The sequence below is a fragment of the Plasmodium sp. gorilla clade G2 genome, assembly GCF_900097015.1.
Source record: "Plasmodium sp. gorilla clade G2 genome assembly, chromosome: 12".
Taxonomy (NCBI): Eukaryota; Apicomplexa; class Aconoidasida; order Haemosporida; family Plasmodiidae; genus Plasmodium; species Plasmodium adleri (nom. inval.).
The window spans coordinates 238516-252524 of NC_041704.1; the positions used below are offsets into that span (position 1 = coordinate 238516).

The window sequence follows — 14009 nt, forward strand, 5'->3', positions numbered from 1 at the left end:
ATAAGTTTATATTGAATATTTTGATATGTGTGCATAAGGAAAAAAAAAAAAAAAAAAAAATTAAAAAATAAATAATAAATAAGTTTACTTATATATATATATATATTATATATTATATATTATATATGTATGTACACATTATTTAATACATAAACTTTATAAATAAGAGCTTTTTCATATATGTATTTTTTTTTTTTTTTTTTTTTTTTTTTTTTTTTATAATAGGTTTTATTTGATTTCCCAATAATATTATTGTAATATATATGTTATATAAATAATACATACATACAAGATAATTTTTTTCGTACATATATTATATATATATATATATATATGTATATGTATATGTATTTTTTTTTTTTTTTTTTTTTTTTTTTTTTTTTTTGAGTTCACATATTTTTTGCTCAAATAAAAAAAAATAATTATGTAATTAAAATATATATATATTTATAATATTTTTGTATTATATAAATACGTAAAGATATACAAATGATACATATTAATATATTTAAGTACATGAAAAAAAAAAATAAAAATATATAATAAAAAAAAAAAAAAATTATATATAAACATATATACATAAATATATATATATTATTAATTATTTTCATACATACACAAGGCATTTATAATTAATACATATATAAAAGAAATATAACATGCTTAAAATATATATATATATATATATATATATATATATATATATATAATATAATAAATAAAAAATATATTAAAAAATAATATTATATATATATATATAATATATATATAAAGAATATGTCCTTTTGATGAAAAATTTTATTAGTTAATTATAATTATATTTTATTTATATTATATTTTTTTTTTTTTTTTTCTAATTACAAAATCATATTTTTTTCAAGTAAAGAAAAAACATAAATAAATATATTGTGTATGTGTAAAATATTTTTTTATGATATAATATTTATATTATTTATGTATTAAGGAAATATGTTTATATTGAATGAATTATATATTTTTATAAACATTGAAATAACATATATATATTAATATTTTTTTTTATATTTTTTGCTTACACATTGTTATATATATATATATATATATATATATATATATAATATAAATCATGAAATTTTAGCATTTTTATATTAACATTATATATATATATATATACCTTAGGACACAATATATTACATTAAATAAAATATATTTCTTATATACATATATACATATTTTTATACAGAAAAATAAATTATATATATAGTTTTAATGTTTTACGTTAGTGTGTGAATATTATAATATAATATATATATATGAACATTTAAAATATATATTATATTTTTACATTATTCTCACAGTTTTTTTTTTTTTTTTTTTTTTATGCAAATTATTTATATTTATAATAGTTATATAGTTCAAAATATATATATATATATATAAATTAAAAAAATAAAATAGAATATAAATATATATAAATATATATAAATATACATATAATATATATATACATATATATATTTACTTCTCTTACTTCTTTATCTCTTTTTCTTTAAACCTTATGTAAACCTTGTGTAATATAAAATGAGTTTATCAAATTCAAGCGAAAAAGCTAACCATAAAAATATGGAGGATGATTTAAATGTAGGAGAAAATAATAATAATCATAATTTTATATCAAATGATGATGGTAGTTTTATTGATGATAATAATATAATTGAAGACGAGTGTATTACTCCTAAAGATGATGAAGAAAATATAAATTCTAAAAGAAAAAAAAAGATTGGAAAAATGAATAATGAGGAGAATAAAAATATAAGATTAGGAAGAAGAAATGATCAATCTAGATGTGACCAAGGAAACACAACAAATTATCTTCAACAAAATAATAATGCAAATATTAATTCTGTAAGCAATGCCTTACATAATGTAATAAATGAAGTAATGAATAGTTGTGTGGCTCACATAAATAATAATAATAATATGAATAATATAAATAATAATATAAATAATATAAATAATAATATAAATAATATAAATAATAATATGAATAATATAAATAATAATCGCTCAACCTTTAACCATTTAAATTTTAACATGTTCTCTCTTAATAATAATAATACTTGCAACTATAACAACGATACGAATAATTATTTTTTACAAGATGGAGTGCATGTAGAAAGTAATAATGCCGATGAAGAAGAAGTTCAAGAACAGAACGATGATGGAGAAGAAAACCATGTTGATCAAGAAGGACATAGAAATAGACACAGACAGAGACAGAGACAATCACAGAGACAAGCACAGAGACGAAGAACACAACATGAGCGTGAAGATAATCATAGAAATGTAAATGAAGAACACAATGACGAAAATAATAATAATAATAATAATAGTCCAAGTGACGAACAAAATACTAGTGAAAATGAAGATTATAATAATGATGGAGATGATAATAATCATGATAATAATGAAGATGATGATGAAGAAAATGAAAACGATGATGATCTTGACGATGAACATAACCACCAACAAGAGGATGAACAAGACAATGAACATGATGATGATGATCAAAATGATGATCAAAATGATGACCAATTAAATTTACAACATCTTAATGTCTTATCAGAATATGAAAGAAGAAATAACATACAAAATAGAAGTAATCATCTAAATAATAGTAACCTTATGAATAATAATAATAATAATAATAATAATAATAATAATAATAATAGTAGTAGTAATAATAATAATTTTATTAATAACATAATTAATAATAATCTAAATCAACTTAATGGTATCCATAATAATAATGCCAATCGTTATAATGATGCATTAGAAAGATACAATTTATCAAATAGTAATTCAAGTGTAATTCTTAAAAATGATAAAAAAAAAAAAAATAATAACACCAACAATAATAATAGTAACAATAGTAACAATAGTAACAATAATAATAATAATACTAACAGTAATAATAATAATAATAATGATAATAATAATATTACCAGTAACAATAAATCCTTATCACATATCAATACTTTAAATAGCTCTATTGTAGATAACCTAACGCAATATTTACAAAAAGAATTAACATGTCCAATTTGTTTAGATTATTTTTATCTACCTGTAACGATGAATTGTGGACATACATTTTGTCGTTATTGTATTGGACATAATAAATTGAATGGTAAAAATTGCCCTTTATGTAGACAGCCATTAGGAAATACTGCATGCATAAATACTATAATTTCTAATTTAGTTCGTATATATAATTTAAGAAGAAAATCTTTAAAAATATATAAATCCATAGAGATAGTTAATACTGTTGATGAAATGTGGTGGAATGAAAATTTCATTAAACCTCAAGTTAGTGTTTCTTTATTCTTAAGAATATTTTTACATGATATGATTTCACCTCCTATATTTTTTGATGATCTCACATCATGTGTTATTGATTTCTTTACTGTTAATAAACTATGGTCCAAAGCTAAATGGGTATTTAATATAAAAGATTGTAGAGTTTTCTCAGAACTTATTGGATATGATAAAGATGATAAAGAAACAACCAGTGAGAGATTACATGCTTGGGTGGAACGTTATATAACACAAAATCCATCTATGTGTATGAGAAAAGATGAAAAAATTATTTTAAAATTATATCAAGATAGAACCCATAGAATAGATAGCCATGTTTTTGATTCATCTGTTCTACCTAATCGTTTACCTTGGGATGGAGGTAGACATGCAAAAAGTTTAATTCACATGCCACATTCATCAGTATCCTTATCACATTTATTATTTGTAAAAGCAGAAAATAATAATATAGGTGTAGTAGATTGTGGTTCAACCATAGGTACGATGATTAAGGTAAATAATTATCATGTATTAAAAGAAGGGGATGTCATACATATAGGTGATAGATTAGAAGTTACAGTATCTATTGATAAAAATACAGCAGGTATGCCTTACAAAGGATATGTATGGAATAAAAATGCAAATAAAGTATTAGATAGACATGAATTAAATGAATTAATAAAAATGGAAACAAATAGTAATCAAGATATATTCATAACAGAAGATCAAATACCTTCTTATTGTGAAAATATAGAATCTAACTTATTGATTAAATTCGATTTTGGTACTACCAAAGAAGAAATTACACCCAAAACTGAATATATAGATCCTAAAGGTGTTGTATTAGGAAGAGGTCCATATGCTCAATCAAGTTATAAAAAAATATCAGTGACCAATTCTAATGGATATGTATCTAGAGAACATTGTTTAATTTATTATGATGGATCCAAAGATGCTGGTGAAAGATGGTTATTAAGAGATACAAGTACATTGGGAACATTTCTTAAAATAAAACCATTTTCGAATCCAATCCCATTGCCTATAGGATCTATATTTAAGGCTGGTCAGTGTAAAATAGAAGTATGTTCTCATGACTCGGCTCAATTTATTCAGTACCCTGAAAGATCCATATCTATGCATAACACAAACAACCCACCCAACAATGACAACAACAATAATAATAATAATAATAATAATAATAATAGTAATAATAATAATAATAATAATAATGACAATGATAGTAATAATACAAATAACAACAATAATAATAATAATAATAACAATAATAATAATAATAATAATAATAATAATAATAATAATAATAATAATAATAATAATAATGGTGGAAGTAATAATAGCAGTGGAAGCACTAACCATAATGGAAACAATAACAGTGCAAATAATAACAACAACAATAATAATAATAATAATGCACAGAATAATAGTGCAAATAATAATAATATTAACAATGTTCAAAATAGTAACCATGCTAACCACAACCATTCAAACGACAACAACAATAATAACAATAATAACAATTTTAGAAGTAACCATGGTCATACATGTATTTCTAATAATTCTTATCATCGTAATTCTGGAAGCACAAATAATTATGCAAACAATAATATGCATTCCAGTTATAATAATATAATCAATGGTATTTATAATTATCAAAATAATTCAAGAAATTTAAATAACCAATCATCATTCGGTATGACAAATATACTACAAGATAATTCTCTCCTTGAAAATATGTCAAACGTTGTTAATCAAAATAACAACTTTGAGGCTATTGTTCAAAATTTATTTCAAAGAAATGTAAACACCTTAGGAAGGGAAAATAATGTTTCTGTATTCTCATCAAGAAATGAACAAATACGCCCAAATAATAATCACAATAATAATCACAATAATAATAATAATAATAGTAACAATCATAATAGTAACAATAATAATAACCATTGCAATCATGGAGATACCTACTTTTATAACTATCTTCGTTATAGTGTTAATAACAATGGACGCAACAATAACAACAGCGGTAGCATTGATTATTTTAATGATAACGAAGAAAGTGATAACAACAATAATAATAATAGTAGAGAAAGAAACAATAATAGATCCAATATAAATGATTCCAGTATTGTAGAAAATCACCAACATTATCACCACAATAATAATAATAATAATAACGATAATAATAATGATGAACATGATCATAATAACAACAATAGTAGTGGTCATTCCAACAATAATAATAATAATAATAATAATAGTAATAATAACAGTAATAACAATAGTCATGGTAATTCACAAAATAGTAACAATAATCATAATCACAATCATAATCATAGTAGTGGTCACAATAATTATAACAAGGGTCACAGTAATAATCACAACTGTAATCATCTTAATATGAACAACTTTGATTACTCCTTTAATGTTAATACTAGACTTAGAGAGCATGCATTTAATTCTCGTTTAGGTAGTTTCTTTTTTAAAAATAAAAATTCAGAAATACAAATACCACAATTACATTGTAGTTTAAATAGTAACCCTAATAATATGAACAATTTTATTAATAGTAATAATAGCAATCATAATTTTATTCCTTACAGTTTAGATCAAAGCAATAGTAAATATGAGAATAATATTTCATTTATAAATAATAATATGAATAATAATATGAATAATAGTATAAATAATAATATGAATAATCAACATGATGAAATTTTGGATAATACTAATTCCTTCTTTAATATAGATAGTTTTACATTAGAAAGGAGAAATATAAATATATGTTCAAATATAAATTCAATCTTTAATAATATTAATATGGATAGTCCTAGTTTAGACAATCGAATAAATATGGGTTCAAAAGAAAGTATACAAAATGGTCCTATTAGAAATATGCATTCATTGAATACAAATAAAAAATCTGATAAACCCAAAACTAATGATGTTTATAAAAATATTAATAAAAATAATATAGAAAGAAAAAATAGTAAAAATGGACTAAAGAAGTTTCTAATGAATAATAACAAATTAGATTTTTTATTAAAAAAAAAAAGAAATCATTCTGAAACTTTTCATTATACAAATCAAATGAGTACAACACAAGATGAAGAAGAATCAGCATCTAATAATATAAATTCAACAAATTATTCAGAAGCTAGTGGTATATATAATGAAATGAATTCTCTTAAATTAATTTATAATTATATTAATAATTTAAATATAAATAATAAAAAGACCAATGTATCCAATAATAATATTATAGAATGTAATAGCGATTTGAAAATAGAAAATAATGCAAATACAAAAAATTTAAATTCAATAATATGTTCTGGAGAATTTAATCATATAACCGAGAGTAATCATAATAATAATATGAATAGTATGAATAATATGAACAATATGAATAATATGAATAATATGAATAATATGAATAATAATATAAATTCACATAATCATAATAATAATTATAATAATAACTTAAATAACACTAACAGTAACCATTTTAATGAACTTCATCATTCTTATAATAATATTAATGATCCAATAATTATAGATGATATAAAAACAAAAAAACTTTTATTTTCCGACCATAACAATGTTAATCAAAATTCATTTTTTCAATCAATCAAAATGAATAATTAACATTATGTAAGAGGATTATAACCTCATGCATATATTTACCATCATTATCATATAAATTTTAAAGGAAAAATAAAATTATATAATAAATTATAATACTTTTTCCCTAAATAGATACATATATATATATATATATATATATATATGTGTGTACATTAAAATATTTGCTTTTAGTACCCTAATATACATATATATTACATATATGTATTTTTTTATTATTATTATTTTTTTTTTTTTTTGATTATAAGTTATTTTTTTATTTTACACAAGGTTTACATAAATAAAATAATTGATTATTTTTGTATATTACTTTTATCTATATATATAGATTTTTTTTTTTTATAAATTAAATATCAACCAAAAACTTATATACATATATATATATATGTTTATAATATTTAAAAAAATAAAAATTAAAATAAATATAAGGATTATGAAAAAAAAAATTTTTTTTTTTTTCAATATATCGTGTATATTTCTTTCTTTTTACCTTTGTTCCTTATTTTTTTTTTTCATTTTCTTATTAAATGTGAGTTATTAAGTTAATCATAAGACATAAATTATAATCATGTAGTTGAAAATAAATCATGTTGTTAGCTTTTCTTTTTGATTATATGAAAATATAGATATGAATAATATGTCATATAATATCTATATATAATAAAATAAAATCTATATATATATATGTGTGTATATATAAATAAAAGTTTGACAAAAATTATATAAGGGTACAAATGAAAATATTTTTATACATTCATAGTTATAATATATTTATATTGTTCTGTTTTAAATATTTTTCTATCATTATATATATTGATTTAATTTTTTTTTTTTTTTTTTATAAATGATGGGAATATTAATATGAGATAATATATGGTATATCATAATAATTATACATTAAAGACAAGAAATTTGTTATAAAAAAAATATTTATACATATATATATAAATATATGTTATAATAATTATTGCTTTTGATTTTTATTAGTTTTTATAGTTAGATAGATTAATTCTTCTTTTTTTGGCAACATGTTCTTCATTGTTTACTGTTGATACGGTAATTTTAGTAACTTCAGCTTTCTCCTTATTTAAGACAGATTTATCAAATTCGGACTAAAAAAAGGAAATCATACATATATATATATATATATATATATATATTGACAACGTTTTATACATATTTATATATACTCATAATATATATATTTATTTCTCCTTACCTTTGTTGTTACAACCAATTCTTTTGCTATAGTTTGGCTTCCTAACTCTTTTCCTTCTTCTCCTTCTTCTTCGATTTGTCTTTTAAGATCATTAATTTGTATTTGCACATCATCATAAGTATCTCTTATAATTTTTTCATTTGTATTTTCTGGAAGGGGTGTTGTTTTTTGTCTTACATCTAACAATATCTTTTTTACTTTTTCAAAGTATTCTACTGCCTCTTTTCTCTTTCCACAAAACATATAACTTTGTGATAATGATATTAATGGGGCTATTAAATTTTCATCTCCTACTTTGTATTTCTCTCGTAATTCAACGCATTTTTCATATTCCTAAAAAGGATACAATTTTTTAGTATATAATAAAACAAGAAAAATAAAATAAATAATTATATATATATAAAGGACAAATGAACACTTATAAAAAGTAAAGACAAAAAAAAATCTTATATTTTTTTATAGCGTTTTCATATATATATATATATATATATATATATATATTTTTACCTTTAGGGCTTCGAAAAAAAAGTGATTTAATAAATTAATATCTCCTAATCTTATGAAGACATAAGTATAATTTAGTATGTCCTTTTTAGGTACATCCTCTTTTTCCTCTAATAATTTTTCAAAACATTTTCTTGAGAATTCGAACATTTCGAAGGCGAGCTGTATAGAAGGTGAAAAAATATATATGTTACATAAAAGGGAACAAAAAGAAATTGAAAATTAATTATAAATATAAATAAGTAAATATATATATATATATATATATATATTTATATATATACTTGTTCGTCGGTAACTTCCTCTTCTTTATCTGCTGTTTCTTCATTATCAGATACTTCAACTTGTTTTTCTAAAAAAAAAAAAAAAAAAAAAAAAAAAAAAAAAGTAGGACATGTAATATATATATATATATTTTATTTTCATATAATAATTAAAATGATAATGAATGAGTTTCCAAAATAACACATTATATGTTATTCTTACTTTTTTTTAAGAATTCAAATAGATCATTTTTTTCCTCCTCTTTTGTTAGTAAAGCATCAGCAAAACTTAAATAAAATTCTCTTAAATCGCTATGAATACTTCCTTCGATATTTAATTCTTTGACTCTAAAAAAAATTTTATACGTCCAAGTATATAAATAAGAACATTCCAACCAATACAAACAAATATACATAAATATATAAATAAATATATTATATATATATAGAGAGAACGAAAATTATAAGATGATAAAATGATAAAAATGTATTAATCATTACTTTTTTTCCACTGCCATTGAAAAACGTTCAGCTGCTACGTCATAATTTTTGTTTTCTTTAAATTCCAATCTTCCCATATCAAATAATTCTTGAGCTGTTCTTGTTTCAAGAAGTTCTACATAAAAAAAAAAGAAAAAAAAAAAAAAAAAAAAATTACATATATATATATATATATATATTAATTATGTATATTATGAAATATTTCCCCTTTTATATCTTATTCTTTATATCCACTTAATTATATATAATAATAATAATACAATATTTTAAAATACAAAACAAATCGACTAACCATTCTGTTCGTCCACATCCGAATCAACGTTCGTATTTGAACTGTCATTAGCTATCACTTCTTCTTCTAAAATGAAAAAAAAATAATATAAATAAATAGTAGTATATATATATATATATATATATATATATATATATGTATATTTTTATATATTTCTTTTTCTCATTTTTACAATAAATTACCTGACATTTTCTTTTTACAAACAAGATTAATATAATAACAAAGAAAAGACTACTGATTATTCAAATATATTAAAAGTAATTATTTTTTAATTTATAGCTTGGAAGAAAATATATTATCTTTGATACACATTTATATATATATAATATATATATATATATGATAATATAAATTTTATACTAATTATTTCTTTAAATTGTTTAATATTCTTACATAATATAATATAAATATATATAATATATTTATTTATTTATTTCACCATATATGAATATTAATATGTTTATATGTTACATAAAAATAATAATATATTATATATATATATATATATATAATATAATATATATATTTTTATTATATATGCCAACAAATACCATGAGAGCACTAAATAAAATTACAAAAAATAAATTATTTTTTTATTTTATATATATGTACTATTATATATAGAAAACATTTGAGCTATTTATTTAATATTATATTATATTATAAATGAATGAGAAAGAAACAAAATAATGAATAAAAAATAAAAATAAATAAATAAAATAAAATATATTAAAATAATTATTAGGAATATTAACTTATTAATACATAATTTATTTGAGTAAAAATACATAAAATATTTAAAAAAAATAAAAAAAAATAGAAAAAAGGAATTTACTTATTTGTTCTTAATCAAGTGTTTTTCTTTATTTTAATTTTATGTATTCTATAAATATTATGATTTTTTTTTTTTTTTTTTTTATTTATTCTTTCTATAACAATATATAATAATTATATTATTTTGTCTTAAAAAAAAAAAAAAAGGTTTTACACTTTTTTTTTCGTAGGCAATAAAATATGAAAAAATAAAATACACTTAAATGATTTCATGATATATATATAAATATTATGTATATTATATATATATATATATGTAATTATATAAAGGCTTGTTACAATTATGTAATGTAATATATATGTAAATATATTATATATGTTTCTTATTTTGCAATATAATATATATAATTGTATGATTTTTATGAATGATTTCTTCTTTAACTCAGTGAATATATATATATATATATATATATATAATATATTCTCTTTTTTTTTTTTTTTTTTTTTTTTTTTAAATACTTAAAATACGTGTGTATAGTTTCTATTATATTTATTATAATCGAGTAGAAGCAAATTATTTCCTTAATTGAAATAACATATATTTATATATAACCAGTTACTGTTATTATTTTTAAGTGGAATATATATATATATATATATATATATATATATATATTTATTTATATACACAGTTGATATTAACTTTTAAATTCAATTTTTTCACAAAAAATTAATAATGCCATAATACGTATGTTTAATATATTAGAACATTTTTTTTTTTCTTTTAATTATTTCTTTAAAAGTAAAATAATTAAAGCTATAAAATTAAAAGACATATTATTTTTCAATACCAGCCAAAATGGCTAGAAAAAAATAAAAACATAAAAAATAAATATAAAATAAAAATTATATGTATATGAGGTACCTCCTTAAACATTATATATATATATATATATATATATATATATATATATATATATATTTTTTTTTTTTATTATATTATTTTTTTTTAGATTTATTTTATGCCCTATGGCTGTTATTTATACACTAACTTTTTATTTCAAGTGAAATTAAAATAGAAAAAAATGAGATTTCTTAAAACGTTATTTTCTTTAAATTGTCTTGCTAATGTTGGATTTTATAAAAAGTTTGCGTGTAAGAATTTATTTTTTGAAAATTCTTTTATAAGGAAAGATCTATATACTTATTTTATTGATAAAAGAAAATATTTCCATATAAACAAAAAGGATATATGTACTAATACAATTATAATACCTTTTTATAAAGATAATTATTCTTATATATTTTATGATGATAAAGAAGAAGGTATCGTTGTTGATCCTGCAGATTATAATATAATAAATGAAATATCTAAGAAAGAAAATATAAAAATAAAACATGTCTTATGTACACATAAACATTCTGATCATAATAATGGAAACAAATATTATTATGATAAAAATATAAATGTATATGGTATCAAAGAATATAATAATAAATATATTAATCAAGATATTTCGAATCTTACACATTTCCAAATTAATAATTTTAAAATAAACATATTCCTTTCTAATTTTCATAGTACAAATCAGGTTTCTTACTTAATTGAAAATTATAACAATAAATTAAAAAAGAAATTATTTTTCACTGGAGACTTTTTATTTATAAGTGGAATAGGAAAAAATTTTGAACAAGACAATGAAGATTTATATAATTCTGTAAATAAATTAAAATTACTAGATAAACAAAATATATACATATTTTGTGGTCATGAATATACATTGGATAATTTAAAATTTGCTTTAACTGTTGATGGTAATAATAAAAATTTATTATCTTTTTATGACCATGTTGTAAATCAAAATAATAATTATCCTACTGTTCCTACATTACTTGAAGATGAATATTTATATAATCCATTTCTAAGATGTGATCAAAACGATGTTAGAAGATCTATAGAACTTTATGCAAAAAAAATGAACATAAAAATTCAACAAGAGAGTGATTACATAGTCATATTGAGATCAATGAAAGATAACTTTAAAGCCTCTTAAAAAGGTTAACCATTTTATAATAATTTTTTTTAAGTAAAATCATATAAAAAATTATTTCCTATATATTGACATCTATATATTCATTTCAATAGGTTATATATATATATATAATGTAAATTTTAATATTAATTTTTATTTATTATTTTTTTTTTTTTTTTGTAACATTTATCTTGTACTTTTAAAAATTTACTCATTTTGTTGTATAATAATATTATTATGAATAATTAGGATAAATAAAATTAAAGGATTTGAAATATTTTCTTTTTTCAAAATTTTTAGAACATAAATGAATGTGTAGAGTATATATACATATATATATATATATATATATATATATTAAAATTTTTATCTGTATTATTTTATACCTATATATACATTAATGTGTGTATATTGCTTAATATATATAAATCGATATAACGATGAAAAGGAAAATATATATATAATATATAGGTTAATAGATTATTGTGTGATAATTAATATATCATATAAAAAAGGAATAAAGATATGGGTTATACAAATATATATATATATACATTTATGTATATGGAATATTTTTTTTTTTTTTTTTTTTTTTTTTTGTAAGATTTATGTGGTGGAATGTATTATTCGAATTATAAGAATATATACTAATATATATATTATAATATATACATATCTTGTAACCCTATTTCAATATATTCTTGTGAACATTTTTCTTTTTTTTAAAAAGAAACCTCCATATTACTGTAAATGAAGTAATATTTATTATTGAGAATTTTTTTTGTGAGATATCACATCATAGTAAAAAAAAAAAAAATATATATATAATTATGTTTATTTTTATATATTTATTTTTCCATGCAATAATAATATATATAGTACTTTTTTTTTTTATTTCTCAAATATGCTTTTTTTTCCTTTATTTTATTTTAAAATTAAATTTTTTGGTTCCACTATTTTCAACGTTATAAAAATATGATAAATGTATAATTTTAATATATTAAATATAAAACATAGAAAAAAAAAAAAAAAAAAAAAAAAAAATTTACCAAAAAATGCAATTTTTTTATATATAATTTATAATATAAAATAACATATTTTTTTTTTTTTTTTTTTATATATATAAAATCTCATATATAATTTAAAAATATATATATATATATATATATATATAATATAATATATATATTAATATATATACAATATAATATTATATATATATATATATATATATATATATATATATTATATATAATTTTTTTTTTTTTTTTTTTTTTTTTTTTTTTTTTTTTTTTTTTTAATACTTTAAAAATTTTATACGTATATATAAATATATTTATATATAATATTATATACATATAATTATTAATATATAAGAGAAAAAAAAAAATATATATTTATATATAAATATTAAAATTAATATATTATAATAA

The 14009-nt window shown here is 18.2% G+C and overlaps 3 protein-coding genes across 3 annotated transcripts; 2 read left to right on the forward strand and 1 right to left on the reverse strand.

Annotated features, from left to right (window-relative positions):
- Window positions 1–1560: 1560 nt before the first annotated feature.
- Window positions 1561–6993, forward strand: PADL01_1205900 (zinc finger protein, putative; the record flags this gene model as incomplete). The annotated part of the gene is made up of 1 exon (XM_028683008.1): window positions 1561–6993. The coding sequence occupies one exon, from the start codon at window positions 1561–1563 to the stop codon at window positions 6991–6993; it is 5433 nt and encodes a 1810-aa protein (XP_028539228.1).
- A 980-nt stretch (window positions 6994–7973) lies between these two features.
- On the reverse strand, window positions 7974–9958 carry PADL01_1206000 (conserved Plasmodium protein, unknown function; the record flags this gene model as incomplete). Its single annotated transcript, XM_028683009.1, has 8 exons — window positions 7974–8102; window positions 8210–8542; window positions 8717–8875; window positions 8998–9065; window positions 9200–9324; window positions 9478–9592; window positions 9770–9835; window positions 9952–9958. 8 exons carry the CDS (start codon window positions 9956–9958, stop codon window positions 7974–7976), a joined length of 1002 nt encoding a protein of 333 aa, XP_028539229.1.
- A 1670-nt stretch (window positions 9959–11628) lies between these two features.
- On the forward strand, window positions 11629–12597 carry PADL01_1206100 (targeted glyoxalase II; the record flags this gene model as incomplete). The annotated part of the gene is made up of 1 exon (XM_028683010.1): window positions 11629–12597. One exon carries the CDS (start codon window positions 11629–11631, stop codon window positions 12595–12597), a length of 969 nt encoding a protein of 322 aa, XP_028539230.1.
- Window positions 12598–14009: the final 1412 nt, after the last annotated feature.